Raw genomic sequence first — 25,463 nt, 5'->3', positions numbered from 1 at the left:
GTAGAACAGAAATGACGTCTGACTTGATGCACAAGTTGGCTTTAAATGTCATTGTTATTAAAAGGCACATGTTAAGTGTTATCACATGCATATGCTAACCCCGCACGTACACGTTTCACTCATAAGGCCATTTACGTTCGCAAAGACGTTCACATCATGTTTACATGGCTGTTGGGGTAAAATGGCGTGTTCTTGTAGCTTTTTAATCGGCGTTCTGCATTTTTATTTTATAACATTGGCAGCGTTACAAATAATTTATCAAACACGTCAGCGACTATTTTATCTGCTGTTGGCAAAGCCAGCAAACTCTTTATCTCATGTTGTTATCATATAATGAGCTCTCCAATACTTCTCTAAAAATGTTATTCTCCCTTCTAGCAAAAGCAGAGACTTTCGCCTCGTTGGTGTGGCATCCATTCTATATAAAGTATTCTTCATTTACTAACCCAAAGCGCTGCGGAATATGATGGAGCTATATAAAGCAATAAATAATAATAATAAACAATCCTTTCCCAATACGTGCATCGCTCCTGTGCTACATTCTTCATCGATTCAAAGCCACAATCCTTTTTTGAGATTATACAAAAATTCAAGAGAAGACTGTCTGAGAAGATGGTTGGAGGACGGTTTAAACTAGGGTGTGGGGGAAGGTGAGGATAGAATTAATGGTGGTACGGCTTAGGGAATGGTGAAATCAGCATAGATAAGGGAATAACGAAACCACAACATGTTCAAAGTTTCTTAACACAAAGCAAGATAAAGACTGGTGGTAACCTGACATGTGACAGAAGATGGTCAAACAAAATGGGGAAACGTGAGTTCCTGGTAAGTGAAGAACATTATGACCTAATTGGTTTCATGGAAACGTGCTTGGCGAATGCTCATGACTGTGTAGTAAATAGGAAAGGGGAGGGGTATGTTTTTGTTGGACCTGAGTTAAGGTCTAGTATTAAAGAAGTAGTTTATGCTGATATGGGTGATAACGTTTTTATAAACGTGCCCTGCTTACGATGCTACAAACGCCAAATATTAGTATTAAGAGGGGAGACATCTGCTTCTACCACAGCAACTTAAAGAAGCTGCACATTTGGGTCATGCTTTAATTACACAGACATTGACTGGAACAAATAGTTCAGCAAAGGGGAGCAAGTTTTTCAACTTGTTAAATCACTGCTTCATGTCACTATTAGTGAAAGGACACCCGCCTGCATCTGGTGATAACATAGAGCTTTTGTTGAATATTAACATAAGGGAGCATTTAAAGAACGGTAACCATAACATAGTGGTACCGGAGATTCATTCACAAAAGCAAACTAGTTAGAGGCTCCACCAAAACACCGACTTTTAGGAAGACTATCTTTATAGGTTAAGGGAGCTAATGGAATGCGGTGGATTGTTTATAGAGGATAAGCGTGTCCCCTTGGGTAAGGATCATTTATAAAATACAAAGAAGCAAACAATAACTGCAAAAGGGCAATCAGAACGGCTAAAGTAGTTAATGGGAAACAGCCACTAAAAGAAAACAAACTCCCTTATATCTGTGCAATGTCAGGCAGCTGCTGCAAGGGCAGGTAACAAGGTATTGACAGATGAGTATACACACACACCATACTTGGTGCTGGCTCGGAGTGAAGGAGGGACTCTCCTATCAGGAAAGGCTTCTGAACTCTCAACCAATCAGGAAAGTTGAGGAGTCTCTCCTGATTGGCTGAGACCTCCTTTGCTCAGAATTATAATTCCGGGACAATGTAGTCACCCTAAGACCCCGTCTTGAATAGTTGAATTTGATTACATTAGAAAAGAAGGCATCTTTGAGGGGATTTGATAGCATTATACAAATACATACGGGGACAAGAGCAAATGCACTTTAATGACCTGTTCATTAACATGACTCTGTAAAGAACATAAGGTCATCCATTTAGACTTCCCAAAAAAATTAATTTTCACTTAAAGCAGTGAAAAGGGTTAATGTTTCTTGATCCAGTGATACATCAGGTTGCCATCTTAAAAATAAGAAGGAATTTTTCCCTTTTTTCAAACTCAATTGGAAATCGCTACAATGTGGGGGGTTTGCCTTCTTCCGGATGAATAGCAAGGCTTAACTTTTTTCAACCTAAATTACTGTGTTTCTATGATACGGCGACATAGTAGTTCTGAGCAACAGGCACCTGCCTAAAGTGTTGTGAAGCGCTAGTTTCTGGAGATTAAAGATGGAAAATCATTTTGAGCCAACGTATTATTTTTTAACAACTTTTGATTAACCACAAGAAAAATTTCTGCACTTGTTTTGCAGGTTACATTAAATAAAACATAAGTCACATCATTCTTCTGTGATATTATTTACTGCTACAATTCCTTGTATTTTCTAGTATTCCATTTGTATTAAGGCAGGGAAGGTTTTCATCCTAAGCCTATCTACTTCGGCCCGTAGAACTGAAATCTCATGGGCTTGTGTGTTTGCAAGGTCCACTAGCTTCCTTCGACGTATAAGGTCCTTGTACCGCTCAGCTGAATGCTTCTCAGAACTTTTCTCTGCTCCTGTAACACAAGTGAATATGAATACTTTCTACTGATCAATGAGCATACAAGCATCAGGGCTACCATCCGAGTTTTGGTGCCTGAAATCAACTAAAGACTCGGGCTCTTACCCCATTATGGCCCATCATATTAACCCTCTAGGTGTCCTCCTTGAAAAAAAAAACATTCTGATGACTATTTCCCAAATGTTTGATATCACTATTATTCTTTTACATTAAATCTACATAACTGCTTTATGAAGCAATGCTGTTTTTTAATACTGGGTGCATCCAATGAATATTCTCTATTGCACGTATGTGAGTCTAACCCTTGTGTGTTCTAGACCTAGGACTTTACACCCCTAACATCTATTCCATATAATTTAGTCTTGATGCTGTTGACAGATCCTGCAATGCCCTGGCTTGTTGGTTGTTGTAATTTGTTTTTATGCTGTCAGCACAGTGTGTACTCACCAACAACTTCATGAATATGTTTTCTTTCTGAGAAAGAAAGCAGCAAGTCATGCAGATCCTTGTCAAGTTGGACGTTTGCCTGCATCTTTTTATTAATGTCTTTTTCTATGTCCTTTAGAATTCTTTTGTAGCTCTTCACATTTTTTTCATGTTGCTGGATAAAGTGAAATAAGAGGAGTGATTACATTAAACTCAGCGAAAAGCTTACAATTGAAATGGAATATATTTAATTATGAATATTAGACAAGGCCTGAAAGTTATCCAGTTCTCCACTTGTACAGTTCACCCTTACACACATATAGTCCTAATATAGCTAGCCCCTGTAGTGTTGAGATATGGTTTGCAGTAGCATGAGTGGTGAGAGAGGGAGTGTGTGCATGTGTGTGTTAGCATGTGTACATTTGTGTAAGTGTGCTCACATATGTGTGCCAGAGCGTATCTTTGGAGGGGCAATGATGGCACAGACAAGCTGCATAGGGAAAAGATGGTACAGATAAGCTGTTTGGGACACTGACAAGCTGGGGCAAGGATGGCACAGACAGGATGTTTGGGGGTAAGGATGGGACTGGTAAGCTGCTTGGGGCAAAGGTGGCACTCACAACCTACTTGGAGGGAAAAAGTGGCACTGATGAAGATGGGGGCCCCGGGGCAATTTTGGCACAGAGGCCCTGTGGTTTTCAGTTACGCCTTCAGAGTGTTCTAACATAAAAATGATCTCTCTGTATAACCAGACAACCTTTGTTATCTACACCACCCAGCAGTTCTAAAAGAAAGCAGGGCATTTAAAACGTGGCCATGTAAGCTTGATTTTGGCTGATTTACTTAATACTTTATCTTAGTTGTGTTTCCTTTTAATCTTACTTTTTCTTGATCATTAAGAGTTTCTTCCAGGACCGATAGCTGGTCAGATACGCGCTTGGAATAATCTGGCTCATTCAGGAACTATGTGGAAAAATAAGAATTAAACAGAGCTGATGATAGCATTGCAATTTTTTTTACCAATAAATGAAATATCAACTAGAAAATATGCTGCATGCCAGCTTGTCCTTCATCATAAACTACACTAAATAGGCTGACAGACTAAATAAGGGCTTATATTTCTCATCTTCCCTCAAATACTATGTTTCTGTGTTCTTATACTAATCATACAAAAACTGACTGTACCTTTGTTTGCCACCATACTTGCCAGAGATTTAAGTATTCTGGAAGATATATTAACCACCATTATATTTGCTTCACTGATGGGCAGAAATGATCGAAATATCTTACTATTTGGAGTTCTTTTGAGACACGAAGCATAGTAATGTCCCTTGATTTCTGCTTTAGATCTTCCATTTCCATGCGTATTTTCTTATGCTCCCATTCAAGCTGAACAATTCCTTTTCGGAAATCTTTACTTTCTACCATGCTTGCGATTTTCTGTTCTCCAAGACCCTAAACAAATTATAAGGGATGTTGTGGCTGATAGTCACGGGCTACAAGGCTACAAATACGACAATTTTTAATTGACTGGTTTAGGTTGTACTGAGTTTTCAAGGTACATTGGCCTCAGATTACCTACTGATGGCGAACAGTCAAGCCACAAAATAATTCACAGTACATCCAAGGCATCAGACTACCAGCCAACCAAAGAATTCCTTCTAGTGGCCATTGATACTACATCAAAGCTAAGAAAATAATTTTTCCAGTTCACCTTTTGCTGTCTGCTTCCTTTTTTTTTGTCTTGCTTAGATTTCTGTACAATACGCTCTGTTTAAAGAACATTTTTACATGAAAGATTTATTTAGTGAATATATCAGAAAGTCTTGACACATACGCGTATTGAGCTGTTTAAGTCTTCAATGACACTCCTGTGAAGCAGCAGGGCATCCTCAAAGTCAGGAATTAAATCTTTGTTCTCCACTTCCACCTGTCCTTGTTTAAGAAGGAACTGCACAGTGAGATCCAGCTGAAATTTCATCTTCTCATTTCGCAGCCTAAATCAAGGAGAATCGTTAACAAACTAGTCTGCCAACTACCGAGAGGACCATTTACGTTCTTAGTGCACATGAGACCAAGTAGCCAGTTCAAGTATGCATGGAAATCAATGAAACTGAAAACTCTGTAATTGTTTTTGATTGACAGTTATTTGATCACTGATAAAGACAAATAAATATGCTTATCATCAAGTATTGCTATCACAAATAAAAACTCAAAGGCCAAATATGTAACAGGTTTTGGTTTGTGGAGAACCAAGTGTGGACCACATTCTGTTGTTGGATGCCAGATGCCATCACTCTCTGAATTAACAAGAATTATGTGATGCAGTAAGAGATGATGACAAAAGGGATAAGGTTGATCCTTCCATAACCATATAGTTTATATAATTACACATTCAGCTCCTGCATGATATTCTCCATATCTTGACGTGTCTTTTCATCTTCTGCTACGCGCTGCTGCAGGAATGACTGCATCTCGGCTAAAATCAGGGCTTTGCGTTTCACCTAGACAAGCACATAAAACAAAATTAAAGTATAACGTGTGGTCTTCCTATATATTATAAAATACTAACACGTTTACTTAAACAGCTAGAGTAAGTTTATTTCTAGACACACCTTAAAGACCTCTGAACTTTAAAAAAAATATTTAAAAAACATATGTAATTATGGTAAGTTAATATAACAAACTTTAGGTACCGGTCTTATTTAACTCCAATGTTTTACCAAGTGAGCATCCTTAAGGCAGGCCTTTAATGCAACGTTCATTGCACCCATAACCCTTGAATAATTATTACTGTATATAGTATATGTAGGCACTTGGTATTTTTAATTCATATTAGAGTTGACCATTGAAAACACCTGTGAATTCTCCACACTGTACGCCAATCCGACAAATGCTGCCCAGCTGTATGTAAAGCTCATACAATTTGCACACACTGAATGCAGTGTATGATTTCAGCAAACTGCATTTGTCACACTGACTTGTTGCCTTAGAATCCATAGATGTCAAGTGGCCAAGGTGGTAATTCTTTTTCACATCGCTGGTACAGGAAGGCATACACACTTGCTGTTCATACTCCATTTTTGATCTTCTTGACAAACAGAAACGTTGCCACACTGACAACTCCAGTCCATCTGGCATGTGTTCTAAAGCATCAAATTCATCCATCGCCCTCATTAACTGAACAATTGACTCGTTATATGCTTTTGCTGATCCTGGGCGATCTCCAAAAGGTGATGCATTGTCTGTCTGTGTCCTCAGGCGCTGTACTCTGTAATACAGATCAACGTATTTAAACTGTTGACGTGTACGTTTCTATAGAGAGCTGGCGCCTGGCAGGAAACGCGTTGAAAAGGCATTGGTTTAGTGTGTATAGACATTTACAGAAAACATTGTCTCGATACCTGCTCATGATTGCAGTGCCAGCACTTTAAGTACAATTACACCCATGAATGCCACAGAAATACCTTGGCCTTCTCTTGTAAAGTTTATAAAGTTGATCAACTTGATGAGTCGGGATGTCTGAAAACTCCTTCTTAAATCCTCGATCTAAAAGCTAAAATCAAAATATGACATAGTTACAACTGTCTAATTTCACCGGCAACGATTAAACACACTCTTATGTTTTTACCTTATCTTCTGCCACTAGATTATCATAAGCCTCCCTGAATTCATCCACTTGAGCCTTGAAGGTCTTCATCGCCTCGGATGTTTCACTCTGCAACACACAAGATGACTAGCATCGTTTCTCAAACACGGGAAGACAAACTGAGGAATTTTGCCATAACTTACAGAACTCTCTCTCATCAAAGGGTCATGGGTTGCAACATTATTGCAATTTAATAATTTCACATGGTGGCAAGGTATCGGTTTATAAGCCTACAAGATACCACCTTCTGCAACTGTTTATTCATTTATACATTAATCATAACCCACTGCAGCTGTCATTTGTATTTGGGAAAGTTTACCCCTTTATATATTCATTATTAAATTGCAAGGGTGACATTATTATTGAGCTCTTTTAAGTTGGATAAAAAAATATCCAGATATGTAAATATACAGTATTGTGCAAAAGTTTTAGGCAGGTGTGAATAAAATGCTGGAATGTATGAACGCTTTCCAAAAAAGACATATTAATATATGTTTATTTTCATCATTTAACAAAATACAAAGTGAGGGTACAGAAGAAAAATCTAAATCAAATCAATATTTGACGTGACCACCCTTTGCCTTCAAAAGACCATTCATTCTTGTAGGTACACTCGCACACAGTTTTTTTTTAAAGAATTGTTTAGTAATTTGTAAACTACCGATATTGTCACCAAATCAAAAGGTTAGAAATTGTTAGAGTTTGAGCTCTTCTGTCAAACCTTCTCTTTGCGCTTCTTTTCCAGGATGTGATTGAGCTGGGTCAGCCTCGTGTTCATTTCCTCTTCAATCAGAATCGAGAAAATGAGATTACTGATTTTCAGCTCTTCCTGTCGCAAAAAAAAAAAAAAAGTTTAGAAAAATAAGTTTACAAGATACACAAAAAATGTTAAATATTGTGTGAAAGTTTAGCCTTCAAGAATTAAAAAACTTTGACATCAGGTGATAAAAGTGAGAAAAGAAAACAGACAAGGTGGGCCTGTCAAATCCTGTGTTTCTAAGGCTGGGCTGTCAGAATAAGAATTGAGGAAACTTCTGCTGCCTGCTTGATGTATTATGGCTCGGAAAACAATAGCGATGTTCTTCAAATGTAATGCCAGCATAGCCGTCACTAAAAATTATTTAATGCATCCTCTAAAAAAGTAAGCGCATCACAATTGGTGGAGGACAGCATTGACCACCTATGGAAAAGATCCCATGGAGAACTCATAGGTGCCTCTTATCTAGTTGCGTGACTGGAAATAAAAATGAAATGAAAAACTTTACATTTTATAAATGGGTGAAAAAAGGTTTACACAATTTCCGTTTGCTTCTTACCTGGTAGATAACCATTTCGGATTTCACCTTCTTTTCAAACAATTTGGTCAACATGTCATCAAAACTTTGAGTGGTTTCCCTTATAGATGACTGCAGCTTTTTCATTTCTGCCTCTAATACCTTAAAAATAAGAATAATTATAAAATGTGATTGGCAGAGGCTACCGCAGAACCGAGAAGCTTTAAAGGGATTATCAACAAATCCTTACATAATAAATATGACATCAATATAAAAACGTATGCTTACAATGGATTCTTTCTATCTATCTGTGTTTGTATCATCTGTCTGTTTTGCATTTGTTATTTACTTGATATACACTCTATGTTGTGTACCTGCTGTCACACTGGTATCAAAGAGAACAATATTACTCAAAGCACAGAACATCAAAGTGTTACATCCCGATCACTATCACACCGTGTAAAATAGGATTTCATTTCCAGCACACCCACCTTTCTGTATTTCTCCTTTTCCTCATTAAGCTCCTTACATTTCTTCTCATATTCTTTGAACTGCTTTCTTTCATCTTCGTTCCATTCTGCCTCTGACCTGGATAGGAACGCTGGCTCTGGGACCGCCTGAAAGCAGTCAGATGAAATAAGTGAGAACCTTTGGAAAGACAGCATCTTACCTGATAAAGCGAAGTCCCATAAAAACAAACCTACCGGTAGTCATGTGTATTGGAAGAAAAAATGTCAGCTAGGACTTCTGAGAAGAGACATACAAGATGTAGATTCTACAAATCTATAGTATGTCAGCTTTACAGATAATGTTTTGGGGAATATAAGCTGTTTTGATACACAGCAATATAGAATTCCAATGTTAGATTTAAAACAGCGCCAAATTGTTAAAAAGTTGGTAGAAATTACTAAAACCTTGTGAGGGCAAATGAGAGGAACAAAAAAGACTGCTTGCCTGGAACATCTAAGTGCAAATAAAGGACAGGACATGTTGTATATTCTCCTGAGTGATATTTATCACAGAATCGATAGATGGTGAGATGGTAGAGTGAAATATTATGGAACAATCAGCTGATCTCACCATTCTCAATATGTCTTCCTTCTTCACCTCCAGGACACCTCCCATCATATCATTGAGGGCGCGCTCTTTGGCATTATCTCCCTAACAGAATAATAAACCACACACGCTGTAAGACACACAGAGAGATTGCTTAAGCCATTTCGGACTAGGGATATTTTACGTTACAGAACCAGGGCAATTTGCATGTCTTTACTATATCTTCAACCATTATTCCCCTCCTTCTCATTTAGTGTACCCACAAAAAAATTATATATTTTTCTCTCGACAACTAAGACTTTTATCTTTTAAAACCATATAATATATATGTAAAATTTTACATAGGTTTTACAGGTATATAAATTTTGCGCAGCTAGTATACATGGGGAAAAAAATACAAAAATATATTGGTCAACATGCCCTGATTTGGAAACCACACTGTATAACAAAATTATTTTCATTTCATTTTTTCTAGGTTTTTATTTGTATATGTTTAAACATCTACCTACCAAATCCCCCACCAACTAGCCCCCCACCACACTATAAATAATAATAAACATATGTTTATCTGATACTAGTATAACAAATTGTACACACCATACAGTTGTACTTACCTGTGCAGCAAGACGCCTCTCTTCTTCTTGTTTCTGCAGTTGCTCTGTTTTTGCTTTCTGTTCTGGCGTTAGATATTTTTGTACTTTAACCTGTATTAATATTTAATAAATACTACGTATAAATCAACAAACTTATAATCTGTTCATACTCCGTCCCTTTTCATAATCTGCAAAAAATGACGTTTCAAGTGCATTGTATTACATTATTGAAATTGTCATTAACATATGCACTTTAGATGGTATTGTATTTTATATGAAATCTCCTATCTGGATTGCATCAATACACAGGATAAGTAATAAATACCTCGTTATCCTCCACAGTCAGAGCCCTTTCTGGTTTCTCATTATCCGTAAATCCTGGATCTAGAGTCTTCTCTTGCACGCTTAGTTCTGACATGATTTCTAGAATTCTCTGGTTCCTTTCCTTTACACGAGTAACTTCTTGTTCTTTTTGTTTGCCAATCAAATCAAATTCTTTGTTGAAGGCTTTCTTGACATTGTGAATTATGTCCTGTATGAACACAAAACAGCTTGAAATGACAGCAAGCTTAATATGAATTACATGTTTATGTTTTAGCAAACAGTTAATGACTCTTAGTCCGTGAAGTGCGATAAATGGAATTCATTTTGAATTGGGGTTTACAGTGAGGCTAATGTCTTACTTGAAGCAGTATTATCTGGTTTATTTTCTCCTCTCTTGTATGGAGCTCCAGCTGGCTGTACAAGTTTGATGTATCTCCTCCATACTGATCACTCAGGCTTCCAATTAGCGATGTGCTCTCTTCATTCTGCACACTCTCCTCCTCTACTTCATCTTCTTCGTCTGGTCCAAGTTTTGTCTGAAATTCAACAATCTCCTTTCGGGCCTGAATCAGGAAATAACACGGTCGACGTTTAGTATAAAATAATGTATATGCTAAACATTTTAGTATATGTTCTCATTAAATAAGGGAGAGGTACAGAAAGGTTTTAAAAATGTATCAAAGCAACAAAAAAAAATGCAATCTTTATTGGCGTGAACGAATGGGGCATTGGGAGAGTCTTCTCATGTAGCTAGTGTTGTATAGTAATTTAAATTATCAACCACGCCGCACATATTTCAACCGATGTTACTAAAAATAAGTACATAATAAAAACAATGTTAAACATATAATGCACAAAAGAAACAAAAAATTAGAGAGAGGCTGCCTATGAAAATCCAAGACAGTTGTCGGGTATCTATATACTATACATGGACTTCTTTAATGTAGTGATTTTTGGTCAATGACCTTAGTCTGTATTTTAGGACAAGATGATATTCCTCTCTTTCAGCCTTAATATGTTCATGGGATATTTGGGAAGTGGGAACGAGACATGGTCCATCTTCCAAAATATCTTTTGTATATAACCCTTGGTACCTTAAATAGTAAGAAAATCAACACAAACGGACAACAGTAAATCAGAAACATGAATAAAAATGTACAGCATTTATGTTATACTTTACTTTAAGATCAACAGCTTCAATCTTCTTCGTATTTAGCACTCTTGCAAAATCCTCTAGCTCACTAGTGGACCGTTCTTTCAAAGGATAATTGTTAACTTCATATTCTGTATGGAAAGCCTTAAATAATAAAACAATTATTATTAATCAATGGTGTTAATAACTTAACAGAATACTCTAATAATATGCACTTTAGTTTTAGATCTTGTGATATTCAGAGCATTGACATTGATAACTCAGTGATTGCCTTGTAGGCATGCATGAAAAAATAGACACAATTTAGACTCATCATTCAAGCAAAACAACATAACATATTATTTTACATAACAAAGGGACAGTCAGTACCAATTTTATGGTGAACATTTTGTTTTCTTTTACTCTGAAGATTCCATAAAGAGCGAGACATTTAGTTTGTCTGAACTGAAATGATGCTTTCTGGGGCAATAAGATTCTGGAAACACAGATATCGAATAGGGATCTTGAAATTGAGAATGGCTGCTAAATGAGTGATCTCAACCTATGTTACAGAGCTGACTGTGGCAGCCACCTGGGTCATCACTCAAAAACTGGAATGGCAAGCGTTCCACTCTTTTCTAAAACTGTAGTTTGTTCATGACATCATGACATGATTTCTTGTGTGCTTACTAAGTTTTCATTGTTGCATATCCTTTGATAGTCCTTGTTTTATACGTATTCATCCTTGCCTGTATGTATCTCTGTGCATTGGCCTCTACTATTTCTCATGTAAATACAAATAGGTAATAGCAAGAATTGGAAAAAAAAGTATTTACCACAATTGAACGTCCCTTAACTGCCATGGAGTCCCAGCATTCCTGTTTGATGATTTCATGTAGGTATTGTTTGGACAAGTTCTCCAACTCAATCTCTTTGCGCACCTTTCCAGGGAGATCATCACAGAGGCAGTCATTAGTACACCATACACCCTTGTAGGATACACCAGTACCCAAATAACAAAACCTATACAATGGGAATACAAACGTGACTGTGTCGTGGGGATCGGTTTGCACCCCTAGTGTCTATAAATGCCCCGATAATTTACCTTTTGAGTGAAATAGCAAAACCTGTCCTTGCCTAGGGAGAGATCTGCCATTGCGGCTGCAGTCACTTGACCACGGATATATCAAACATGATAGTCTAGAGAAAGGCTGTGTGTGAGGTTTAGCACATCTGCTTGCTAGCGTGGAGCAGTTCCGACTTACTCTTGCCACTTCTTGTTCGCTCTCTGCAAGCAGCCTCTCCTGCTCCTCTGTGTCCAAGTTAAACTCCTGTTGGTCCAGCTTTTCAATGTCCGGTAGCGACTCATTCTCTCGCATCATTGCTTGTATCTACAGTAAGATACAGAAGCATAATAGAATACGTAATAAAATATACTGTAGTCAGATATAAATCACATGGACACATACTGCTCCTGAGTGTATGAACATCTATGGGGTTTCCTTACTAAACAATCAGTTGTTGAAAATCTCCCCTCATTGACTATGCATGAAGAGGCGGCCATTTGCAATCTGAACCAAACTTGTACACAACTTCTTTTTTCCCCACATCAAAACAATTTTTCACAATGGCATATGAAGCATCTTTTCCCACTTACATATTCTTAGGCTTAGGGCATTATTAAAATACATACTGAGTTTGGAAAAAAACAACAAATACAGAGCAAAAGCAGGTTAGCTAAAGCTTTTATGAAGAACACCAGAAGAGGTCACTCTTTCTCCATCTTGTATATTCTCTTTCTTATGTCATTTTCTGAAAAAAAAATCTGAGTGCTCACAGTTTGCCGGAGCTCTTTAACACCCTCTTTCAATTTCTTTTTCTCGCTCGCATATTTTTGCGTCTCTTCGTTTACTGCCTTTTAGTGAGAAAAGCAAATTAGACATAAGCTATTAAAAAAAAGCCATTCTGTGAAATACAAACAGTATTTAGTCGCGCTTTCCATTCTAAAATGGGCACAGATCTTAATTAGAGCATGGGTTTATATCAAATCAAGCCTTATATTATGAAAGAAAATTGAAGGACTCATACCTTGATCATTTTTTGGTCTAGCCAGGTAGGGTCAGCTGCGAGAGATGGATTAGTGTAGCTGTCATCTTGTGTGGTTACCTCCACATTCATGGGTTTATCCTAAAGAAAATACATGCTATTAAGACAAAGGGATCGGGTCCCTGCGTGACACAAAGAAGGTGACTTCTTAGTTAAAATATTATAATTTTGTCTCATTTTTATCTTCCTATGTGGAGTACTAGCAGATGATATTGGAAGGACACGCCGGCAGATTTATGGCACATATGACCATCGGCGCAAAGGTGATCTGATGCTTCGCAGCCCCCAAAAAAGATGGGCAAAATAAAACTAAACAAATGTATGACTAAGCTTTGGGGAGAGACTGTATGTAACACGGTTTTAAACACACAAAGCATATGTAAACAGGATTGTGGTTACATTTTGAAGAGCATTAAACAAAATTAGCATAGGCGTTAGTCCGCAGTGCTACCATTAAAGGAGATCTCTTACTTTTCCTAAATGTTTACACATTTTTTAAAAAAAGAAAAAGGGACAAAATGTCTGGACGGGAAATCGATTAGATAATTCTGGCGTTGCCACAGGCTGCTGTCAGTATCAGCTTCCATGACATAAACATTTAAAACTATCTATAAAACAGTTATACTGTTTGCCAAACAAAAGGCACAAGCTATAGGTAGTTTTAATATTTTTAGAACGTAGTTAACGCAAAAAGATGTGATATTGACTATTTCCCTTTCCGCCATCAGATCCCCAACAAAGATGGCAACAGAGGCTTTTGGCAAGTGCTTACGGTAAATCTGGCCCTGCTAGTATAATGCAGCTAGTAACGCTAATGCGTGATGAAGATTTATATCCAGTATTGTTATCACTGGCATTCAGCATTTACCAGTCTTACTACTTTCATTTCTAGGTAGCATTTTTAGATTTTTTTTCTCCCCAAGATGTATAAAGAGTCCCTAAAATTTAGCATTATCAGTATTCTGAAGGTAAAACATTGAATTATTATTAGTAGTATTATAACTTGAAATTTGGTAAAATATGGACATTGTTAACTGCAATAATATGAATAACCAAGATGCACCAACCTCTAGTTCTTCTCGTTGTCCAGTGGAATTATCTGGTTGGAATGACCACAAGGACATTCTTGTCAACGCCTCATCCTCGCTTGCCATAGCATTACTCAAAAAGCCTTTGAGAAGATATCCATAATCAAATGATGCTTTCATTTTGTCTATGTTGGACCTAAAATGCAACCAATTTCATAACATGACTGAATGTTAATGGTTTAGTGCCTTCTAACAATACAGTAATCTAATATTACCTTAATTCTACATCTAACACCATATCCAGCAACTCTGAAGAAGGTGGGCAGATTCTACTGCCGTGAAAACACACATGCATTCTTTAAAGGAGGCCCATTTTCTTTTTAGATTCTTATTGGATAGTTACTGTTTAGTAATTTCAAGGTATTCTTTTTTTAATACTAAGTTCATTGACAACTACCTGCTGAAACGTGCAGTCGACCCAATATATCTATGTTCTTATATAGGCAGACCTCCTATTTAGAGTGTGTTTATCCTGTAGTAGACCAAGATATGCCCTTTTCTGGTTGACCACAACATGTTTTTAATACTACTCCTCCATGTTATTTGCAATCGTGAACTCACTTCCATATCAGGTACACAAGTGTGCCATCTCCTATCCCCGTGGTGACAATGCTATGTCCATCCAAAGAAAAAGCCATTGAGCGGATCCCTCCTGTATGGTAAGAATGACAACAGGCCTGTGCAAAGCCTTCCTAGAAGTAAGAGAAGACAATATTACTCAATATAACAATATATATAGCCAAAATAATTCACTCATCTCACATGCGACTGCAGTCTGAAGCCCTCTTACCAGTGAAAAATATCATATTTCTAGGAACATTTTCGCTTTAGCTATCTCTGCAACAGATCCTACACAAAACTCACATAAATGATTACAAGAATAGATTGATGTTATCATCTGATAATACACCACTTACTAGATTATATGAGTCTTGAAGATACAAAATACCATCTTTTGCAGATACTGCGAGCCATTTGTGGTGTGGAGACAAAATAAGAGACCCAGGTCCAAGGCGACTTCCTCGCACTTTCTTCTCTACATTTAGAGAGACCACGGGACCTGCAGAGGTTTCCTGCAATAAAGTATTGAGTACCATCATTATGAAATTTCAACCCGCCATATGTTTATGAAACTAAACAGGAGGAGCAGTTGGCAAGCTACAGCATTATTCATCTTCTACTCTCAAAAGCACAAATAACTTTTCTTTTTCATAGAAACACGTTATCTTTTACATTTTAGCAGTTGCATGTTTATATGTAAAGACATTTTGTATCATTGTCAGTGAAAAAAAGTTAATACTTACTTGCTGGGTTGCTGATGTACATTTGGGCAGTATTACATTATACTAAATTATATTTATCTATTGTCTTTGTTTGTTCATTATCTAACTAGCGGCCCTATTGCTAAGCAAACCATATGTGTGTTTTGCTGTCAGACTCATGACCTAAACGAAAAACCCATTTTACTTTTAATAGCGTCCAGCGATCATTATACAAATAAAAAGCTCAGTGACAGGGTGTAATAGAACGTTGATGTCGATGGCCACTAGTGCCCAGCATTGTTGAATAAATATTGACTGTAGCCCATAGCTACAGCCATGCGACTGTGCTAGACTATGTATTCTGAGTGTCAGATTATAACGCTTACAAGTCTTCTGATAAAATAAATATATACCTCTGGGATTAGAAATTTATAAATAAATGGTGAGTAACTGCTATATCCAAAGGCTGATTTGGCATTGCTCCCCAATACTGCTGAAACGAGGGGTTGTTCTACTTCATAAAGACACTTGAGGATCACACTGTCCTTAAACATGCCTCTATCATCAGAGCGGCCTATAAAGAGAACAAGAAGTTACTGATCCAGACCTCTGTCATTGATGCTTTATAAAGCAAACACTTGGGTGAGTCTTACTTGATAGGATATCTGATGGCAGAGAAAACAGCACCAACCGAGTTCCTCCTTCCTCTTCATTATTCTGTCCCGTGGGGCAGACAAGGGCCAAGGTTTTAACCTGCTGTGAATCCACATAGCTCAGTGTTGACAAGGACAAAATGTCTCCACCAGCCACTGTGAGAAATAACAAAGATCAACATGAAGTTCCGTGACAGTAAATATTACCATGGTGGATTGTAATATATATAAAAATATATAGCTCCACTGTTTTTAAATGAGCCCCTTCAGCTCTTCATACCAGAAAATCCACACTGGAGTCTGTATTGCATTAACTTTTCATGGGTAACTTCAGACTCATTTTCTTGCTCTTATGCCTGAATCCTCTGATAAATGGAGCAGCCCATTCGAAAAAAATCATATAAGATTGTATTGTTGCCTAAGTACCTGTGTATCCAAGAACCTGAAATGAGCAGGATGGTCTTGCGTCCAAGATGAAAATGTATCCATCAGCAGCCCCGGTTAGAAGAAATTGACCTTGTTGGTCAAAACTAGAAAAGAAATGCATCACTGAACATATATTCAGACAAACATATATTCAGACAACGCTACAACCAGTCAAATGCATGCAAAGGGCAATCAATCTCTTCTGCCTCCGAAAATAGCTCTAAAACCATACATACAAAAATGGCTACTTTATTAGTTGTGGCTCTATTGACAAAATTCCTTTGTTAAAGTTGTTGCTTTTTTATTAGATCAATAAACATTTATAATCAACATTTACATTACAACATAGACTAATTTATGCTAAATCTCAGTAGAACGTGTGATAAGCCACTATTCACCCAGCACCTATTAAGCTTCCCATTGGGACCCCTTTGTTTCAAAGCAGCTCAGGTTATGGTTGTCGAGACATTATTAAGTAACTTTGTCATCGCTTACTGTAGGTGTTTCACGGACAGATGATAAAGCCTGGTTCTTTGGATTATTCTGGGAGTTTCTATGTTATTAAGATCAATGAAATAGACATGCCCGGTGTTACTTCCGACTGCTGCGTAGTGAGATGATGGACAGCATGCCATACACGTTGCCTTAAAGAGAAGCAATTTTCATCATTACACACAGTAGCTGTATTACTGAACTATACACACACAGACCACCAGTAGCAATACTGATACTATAGTATGTGTGGAGGACTCAATAAGAACATGTAATAAATACCTGTATGTTAAGATTCAGACCCCCAATGCTTCTTCCATCTTCCACAGACCACACCTGCATGTCTCCTGCCATTCCTAAAGTCTTTAAAAACACGGATGTAAATAACAATTGATTAACCATGCAAACACACACACATACAAACATATTTATCTGAGTGACTTACCAAGCAATACTTGTTTCCTGTGGTCACAAAATCAGCAGCAAGCCAATCCTCACTGTATCCACTTAACATTTTCAGTGTATCTTCCGGGCGACTAGTATTATATAGGTACAGCGAGCCCTACAATAGCCCGAATAATGTCAGTGGCAGTTGTTTTCTCAAATGTATACCCTTTAAATCTGAAACTAAAGACTACTATGTGCTATAATGAGTATTTTAAGAATAAATAATGGTCCTACTAAGCAGTGACTAAAACAAAGGCATGCGTAAGGCTCAATACGATGAACTATAATAATATGTTAAATATTACAAATGTAATATGCCAAATATTACAACAATATACAACTTGCAAGTAACTTGCCATGTAACTAACCCTGTAAAACACTACACCCAGATGGATTTAGTATATATATATATATATATATATATATATATATATATATATATACACACATACACACTAGTTGATACTAATAGGAAGTAATTAGGAGGAGTATATTGGAAACAGTCATGCCCCTACCTTACTGGTAGCCACCGACAGCATTTTGTAATTGGCTGAAACGCTGATACTCTCGATGGGCTCTTTTGCATCCCAACAATTTTCCACTTTGAACTCGGTACCTTTGATAGAACACCGTCGCAAAATACCATCCTACATTATGAAACATCATCACAAGGATTAGTATATTAGATATTTTAATTACAAGACAGTATAGCTCCTAAGGCTAACAATTAGCCTTAGGAGGGTCATGTCAGTCAAGGCAAATCTGTAGCATCATATAATAAAAAGGTTCTTACACTTCCAGCAATGTATAGTCCGTCTCTATGAAGCGCCATCATCGTTATACTTCCATCACGCAGAGCGATCCTAAATGAATGTTCTAAAACATAAATACTGGCCATGTAAATGTAGTTTACAAAGTTAATATGCCGCAGTTCAATGAATTAGGGAGCCTAACGGAATAAAGAGAAATTGTCTCCTTCACGGGCTTTAGCAAAAAAAAAAAAACCCACATATATTAAAAGTGCTTTTTGTTTGTGAATAGGTGAAATTGTTTGATTGTTTGAGAGATACTGACATACTAGTTACCTTCAATAAGCTCTGAATTCTGTGAATAAATTGCTGAGAAAGCATTTTATTTTATTTCAAATGAACTATTTAACAGCCCATGATGGTGACCAAATCAAGTTAACTTAACGGCTCTAGTTGTGGTCTACATGGAAACCTTGGCTTGTGACTATTTAAAGATACATTTCATTGTTCCACCTGCACTCAAGCAGGGATATCAACCATAACATGCTGGTAGCAAAAGCACCATCTGGGAGCCTTAGGTATGATCACAGCAGTGCGGAATAGGAAGGAGTCTGTTCCAGACTGCCCTTCACCATGAGGTTGGCATGAAACCCATGAGATTTAGGATCAACCCTTTAGGCTAGGTTTCCACTTGGGTTTTTTTTTGCTAAAAACGCCCATAAAAACGCCAATTCAGCCACACGGCGTTTTTATGGGCCGTTTTATGCCATATCCACTTATGGGCTCTGTGGCAGTTTTTCAAAATTACAGCATGTTGACACTCTGGCGTTTTTTGCAAGGAAATCTTTCTCCAAAAAAAGTCTATGGGAGAGAAAAAACGCCATGAAAAAGCCATGTGGGTTTTATGCCTTGGCGTTTTTTATGGCGTTTTTTCCACAGTTACAATGCAGAGGATGGACCCAGTATCTGTGTGTCCTACGAGAAATAGGCTGGAAACAAACAGTTTCACACAAAACAAAGTTCATATTGAATTTTACACCATTTGGAACAAACATGCCATTACAAACAAACATACGCGACGCATCAACTGGATCCTGCGTGCCAAAAGCAACAGCAAACAATTTGCACCATCATTTGGGGCCAATCTTCCTAGAGGAGCAGACATTCGGAATAAAGCATGCCTTACAAACCACAGAAAAGAGACAGAAGGGTCCGCCGGGGTGTTTAAGTAGAACTCTACCAAGTAAATGACATCGGGGGCAGATACTTGCCATTTATCCTAATCCCTTTTAGCTGGGTGAAACTTCAAACGTGTAAAGGCTGGAAAAACTGCCTAAGGTCAAAAAAGCAATTTCCACAGAAAGGCTAAAACGCCAGAAAAAACTCCAGAAAAAAACGCCAAAACGCAGGTAAATGCAGTGGCAGTTTTCTTGGCGTTTTTCCTGGTGTTTTTCATCAAGAAAATAACGCAGGACAAAAACCCAAGTGGAAACCTAGCCTTAGTGTTCCCAGGTATGTTCATTATCTTCCTACCCCTAAGCCACTTTGATGTTACCAATGGAAACCCCACTGACAGATTAGCTCTTACCTGACTGCTGTTTTTGGCTTAATACAGTAACCGTCTGTGTCTCAGAGTTGATAGCTAGAAGGTGTCCTCCTTTGCATCCCACATATATATCAGAAGCTGAACTCCAGCAATGGGAACTAGGGCTGACCACAGGCTTCCTTTGCTCTTTTGGCTTAATTAGAATAAAACATAAAAAAAAATCCAAGTCTATATAGTGTATTTTGGAGACCGCCTATGTAATATAGCAAGGGTGTGTGAACAGACAGAGTATTTAATACAGTATAAGTGATATAGACATAACATACTTACTAATATCAGATACCCATAATCAGATGTACCCAAACAGAAAAGGACAATGGCCACAAAGCAAATATTGGGGGCCCCTAACATGTAGACGCTCAAAAAAAGTCATCAGAAAGAACTGTTCTGAAATATCTACTTAAACATATTATTCTCTGTAGAAGATACTTGCTACTTGACTGTGCGTGCTACGGACACATATGGAACTTCAAGGTTTTGATGTACCGCTCATACATCAAAGATCAGGGTGTTGATGCAGTGGTAGCTCTAATTGGGACTCAATAAGGTGTATGAAATCCAGTTAAAAGATATTAAAACTAGAGAACCATCTCCACTTACAATAAATGGCCCTGCGCTATCATCCACTAAGCCAGCAATGGAAGATATGGGCATCAATGGTCCATAATAGGAGAGGTTGGAAGTGGTATGAAATCTCTCCTCCTCCTCCAAAGGTATTGTTCCATCTTCATTGGGAAGTCTCACTGGTCTATGGTGGTAATACAAAAGTTTCAACAATAAGGTTATCCAAGCTATTGCAAACTCTACACATTCATTTGTTTGAGGGGTATATTAATATATCAGATATATTAATGGTGGTTATTCCCCATCCAAGGCATGATTAGCAGGTATCTGTGTGGATGCACTGCATGTAAGGTGCCAGGTGCCCCAGCATTTGCACATAAACACAAGATAATTCAAACGCTGAATAAATGGATACACAGAAACCATTTACTGCATCCATCAGGAGGGGACTGAGTCTATCTGTAATCCTGCTACATAAATCCTGCTAATAAAGACAATTCTAACATCCCTTAAAGTTACCTTTACAATACCCTTTGTACTTGACATATATGCCATTTATTCTTGGTGTTTGCTATTTTTTGCTTGGTTACTATGGTGAATAGTCCAATTCTGTCACATTGCCAGAACCCCCAATATGCCATAGGCATAGTGCTGCCATTATTATCTTGCAGGAAGTGGCAAAAATGGCCAGCCCGACAATTCCTATATGACATCATCATCTAAAATAGGGATTCAAAAAGTGCATAAAGCACAAACGGCATGGGATTTGCTGTTCATATAGAGCTGGGGGTTACCAGTTGCCCATTTTAGATCTACAATTATTACACCTCATCTTTTATTATACAGCTAAGCTTAAAAACATAATTCAAAGAAGTACCATGAATCCAAAGACACACACCAGTGGTAGGGTATGGAGGCAACTTAATTTTTGCAGTACATAAAGTTCTGCATCGTTCATGCTATGTTCCTTTTTCTTTCTACGTGGCTGTTAGTATGACATAATATGGTACAATTTACTTACAGTGCTTGTAGCTGGTACACGGTGTCGCACACTTCAATGTTCCAAACAAAAATTGACGTTTCATTGGACAAACACAGTTGAAACGTGTTGAAAGGGTTAAATGTCAAGCTGGTAAAAATGGTACTAGATTCAGATGTGCTGCACAGAGGAATACCTTCATACCAGTTCCTGTAATTGTGAAACCAATGCAATATCTATCATTCAAGCTGTCATGCAGAAACAGTATTAAACTAGTCAAGATGCAAGATAAACCTAGAAATGGAGATTCTTGCGCTATAAGATCTATAGGGCATGCCTACAGACTAGTAGTGGTAATTGATAGAGGACAAATCCGTTCTTTCTATGTAAATGTGTATGTTCCATTACGTGGTTAAAATTTGTGTTCTTTGGATTCTCGTGGCATACGTTATTGTAAAATGATTTTAAAACAAACAAATAATGATCACATCTTGGGCCAAGCAGGGCCAGCTGGGATTTGCTAAAAAAAATTCCAATGTATGTTTTGTTATATGTTCAACTGTAAAACAAAGAAGAGCTCTTACCAGATCGTAAGCATGTGGTCCGGAACAGAAGAATAGCTTGCCAAAAAGGACCCGGAATAACTGAATGCAATTAAAGAATAATCTAATTCAGCTCCCCCTGGGAAAAAATTAAGAATCATCCATTTAAGGAATGTGATTATGAATGAAAATCACACATAACACCCACCCCAATATCTAAATATACTGTATATATATATATATATATATATATATATATATATATATATATACTGTATATATACCAGCCCTTTAGACATCTCTTTGAATTTCCTTTCTGTATATAGCAATGTTTTTCTTTGCAGTCAGTTGAGACATTTTCCAAAACTGCTAATTCTTGTGGATTGATTGCTACTTGTTATGTCCTGTCTACCCATTGTACAGCGCTACGGAATTTGATGGCGCTATACAAAACAATAAATAATAATACTGAAATGTGCTGACGCTTTATAATTAGACACCAGTATTTTTGTGTGGCACCCTCGGTGTTGTCATAACAGCTCGGTGGGATTGGTGTATGATGTACTTCCATATGTTTTAGAACAGTCTGACCCTAGAATAACTTACTTGTATATGTAGGTTTTTGTATGCGCTACAGATTCTAAAGCTTCCAGATTATATCAGTGTCCTTCACAAAGGTCGAGATAAATGAATATTGAAAAATAACCATTCAAATTGACTAAAGATGGAAGATCCTTGTAAACTGGACGTTTAAGAAGGTGACAGACCCGCTTGTACAGTAATCAGCAATGTATTCAGTTGGCCTAGGTCTGGGGCGACAGGTCTGGAGGATGAGGCCACCAAACCTGGCCCTTGGTTCACTGTTCCTCGAAGGGCTGGTTATAAGAGAGATCTCTGATCTTTCCAACAAGTCCATTTAGACTGCCAAGGACTGTGCCAAACTACGGAAGTATAAACTTTCATACACAAAACTTTTTAACGTAAATAATGAAGTACCTTTTAGCTGTGCTCTTTTAACAAATCCCGGATAAGTATACACATAAATATCTGGTTTAAGTTTCTGATCGGAGAAAGCCACCACCTCGCTGGTTATATTTACGGCGAAGGCTCCAATGCTGCCTGTTGTGCACTGAAACAGCGACTGTTTTTTTGTTTCTGCGTCAATAAAAACAATGAAATTTCCACACGGGTAACACATAGTGCCGTCATTCATAAACGTGACATTCCTCTTATTAAGTCCTTGCACCCATCTGAAAAGAGATAGAAAAAGAGATTGGTTATGAGCACATGATAAATAGATTCTGTAAAACTGTAACAAAGGTGAAGTGAAAACGAACAACATAAACACTACAGAAAATAGACAATAGCATTAAACGCACATTAACACATACTGATACAGCCGGAGAAGAGGGCCCTGGCCTTGCAGGCTTACAATCTATTAGGAATGTCCATCATAACGCAGTGATATTATTTAAAGATGTACTTATACCACAAAAATGTTTCAAGAGGTCAGTGAGGAAATGATTTCAGTAAATCCTGAGCCGCATTTCACTGGGAAGCTTTGATGACTTACCCGAAAGCTGCCTCCCAACCTTCATGTAAAAGCCCTGGTTTTATTGTAGCTCGGAATACCAACTTTAATTATTTTCGTCTATATATGTGAAAACATAAATGTTTCTGCGCATTCTACACGTGCAAAAAATGCAAAATGCCCTAATCTCTCAGAAATCTCCTTGGATCCATGCATTGGACTGATCAAAGATGCGATTTCTGTTATATGTTAAATCAAATTATTTCTGAGCTGTACTCAGTGGTCTCACTCCCCCAAAAAATAATTACCAGATGTGCCCTTCCAGCTCAAGGGCTTTTTTATTTTTATTTTGATCCTTGCTATTGTCAATGCTGGACTCCATGCCATGGCCACTGCCACTTGTTCCCTAGTTTCATTACATCACACTTCTTGATATAGCGCCAGCAGATTCATTAAAATAAATTAGAATCAAAAACAGTAACAAACTGGCACAAAACAAGAAGAGTGCCCTGTTCTTGGGAGCTTACAATCTAGTCGGTGGTTGAGGGTAGGTAAAACAGTAAGAGAGGACTGCTTGGATGGGGATGAGTTGATTTGATTGTTGGTTGTTTTGATGGTTTGATTAGGATGATGGCTGAGAGCGTTAGGAGGAAAGGTTGTATGCTTCTTGAAGAAAACGTGGGTTTCCAGGAAGCTTTTGAAATGTATTAAAGTCTGATGGGACGGGGTAGGGAATGTTGTAGAAGGTTGTAGAGCAAGGGTGAAATCCCGAATACGCGAGTGGGAAGAGGTAATGATGGTAGAAGCCAGACGCAGGTCGTTAGAGAAACCAAGAGGACGCTTAGTGGTATATTTGGATAGGCTGGTGGAGATAAATACGGGTGCAGAGTTGTTAGGGGCTCTGTAGGTCAATGTCAGGAATTTGAATCTGATTCTGGAGGGTATGGGAAGACAATGGAGTGATTGGCACAGTGGAGCAGCAGATGATGAACGGTGACAGAGAAAGATAAATCTAGCTGCAGTGTTGAGGACGGATTGAAGCAGTGAAAGGCGCTGGTTTGAAAGCACAGTCAAACTGGCCAAGTAGTGTCCAGACCCATGGTTAGGGTTGGCTATGACTGGCCGGAGGTGATGGACACGGAATCTAGTTTGGAACTCTTCAGTCCAGTGGTATTTAAAAACGGCAGCTTTACGGTGTTTTTCACCGGACTGTGAAGCTACTTGAGCTCTGCATAGAGGAAATACCCCTCTACCTTTGCTGTTTGAGTGATATTTGTTTCGAAGGCATCTGGAAAACATATAGGGTATATAATCTATATAATCTGTTTATAACGTATAAACAGCTCCATTGAAGTAGACGTGCAAGCATAATCTATGTGTGTAGTGCCTTTCACAAGTTCATACTGCTCTATTGCAAAAAGTACCGAAACTGAACAGCAAAAGACGAACTTTTATTTAACTCATTTCAGACGCTTAAGGGACACTAATTACCTGACTTCCAAAGAGCAGTCCGGGTCATCCATGACTACAAAGGGGTACCCCTAGGCTCCGGAGCGATGCTGTCAGGAAACTCCAAGCAGTAGTTTACTGCAGTTGCTAGGACACATAAAACACTATTATACCATTGACTATGCGAGGAGGATTTTCATTGGTAAATTTTCTGAAAAGGCGTGGTTATTAAGTTAGTAAGTAGTACGCATGCGCAGTTGTGTTTTTCCCGTACGAAAAATGGTAGTTACAGCTTCAGCGGTATACAATAACCAAGTTGGTTTAGAAACGCCCGAAAGTTTCAACGCAACGCATGCGCAGTCCTTTTTGATGGTTTGTTGCCCTGGTCTGCGCATGCGTACCCTCCTTCATTATTGGTCGCCATTCTGCTACGGATAATGGGTGCTTCTGTCGTTCTACGGCTTATCAGCGGCGGTAATCGATTTGTGATTTCAGAAAGAAGTACTAGGAGTTGCTTCTAGTACAGAAGTGGTTGGGTACCACAGGTCTATAGGTGAGTACCCCGCGCCAGA

General features: G+C 38.0%; 1 protein-coding gene across 1 annotated transcript; it reads right to left on the bottom strand.

Annotated features, from left to right (window-relative positions):
- Nucleotides 1–2,365: 2,365 nt before the first annotated feature.
- Nucleotides 2,366–24,965, bottom strand: LOC149299409 (cilia- and flagella-associated protein 43-like). Its single transcript, XM_089485978.1, has 31 exons — nucleotides 24,934–24,965; nucleotides 22,908–23,161; nucleotides 21,954–22,050; nucleotides 21,412–21,579; nucleotides 20,427–20,574; nucleotides 17,992–18,118; nucleotides 16,107–16,262; nucleotides 15,867–16,027; nucleotides 15,109–15,264; nucleotides 14,753–14,883; nucleotides 14,171–14,327; nucleotides 12,835–12,912; nucleotides 12,263–12,388; nucleotides 11,834–11,938; nucleotides 11,046–11,162; nucleotides 10,225–10,428; nucleotides 9,867–10,073; nucleotides 9,563–9,652; nucleotides 8,973–9,053; nucleotides 8,384–8,509; nucleotides 7,935–8,054; nucleotides 7,340–7,447; nucleotides 6,601–6,687; nucleotides 6,437–6,525; nucleotides 6,033–6,240; nucleotides 5,361–5,473; nucleotides 4,807–4,966; nucleotides 4,260–4,424; nucleotides 3,852–3,932; nucleotides 2,991–3,144; nucleotides 2,366–2,538 (listed from the first exon to the last, which is right to left on the bottom strand). The coding sequence occupies exons 1-31, from the start codon at nucleotides 24,963–24,965 to the stop codon at nucleotides 2,366–2,368; spliced, it is 4,179 nt and encodes a 1,392-aa protein (XP_089342104.1).
- Between the last annotated feature and the right edge of the window lie 498 nt (nucleotides 24,966–25,463).

Source organism: Sceloporus occidentalis, unplaced genomic scaffold, assembly GCF_023333645.1.
Source record: "Sceloporus occidentalis isolate IW3139 unplaced genomic scaffold, rSceOcc1.0.p SCAF_28, whole genome shotgun sequence".
In the NCBI taxonomy this organism is placed as follows: Eukaryota; Metazoa; Chordata; class Lepidosauria; order Squamata; family Phrynosomatidae; genus Sceloporus; species Sceloporus occidentalis.
The sequence above is the reverse complement of the archived record's forward strand: the minus strand, read 5'-3'. Positions and strand labels throughout refer to the sequence as shown.

Coding starts and splice junctions, on each gene's coding strand:
- LOC149299409 (XM_089485978.1), bottom strand. CDS start 24,965: ATGGATGACCCGGACTGCTCTTTGGAAGTCAG. Junction 10,074..10,224: donor ACCAGATAATACTGCTTCAA/GTAAGACATTAG, acceptor GTGTTCATACAG/GACATAATTCACAATGTCAA. Junction 9,653..9,866: donor TGACTGTGGAGGATAACGAG/GTATTTATTACT, acceptor ATATTAATACAG/GTTAAAGTACAAAAATATCT.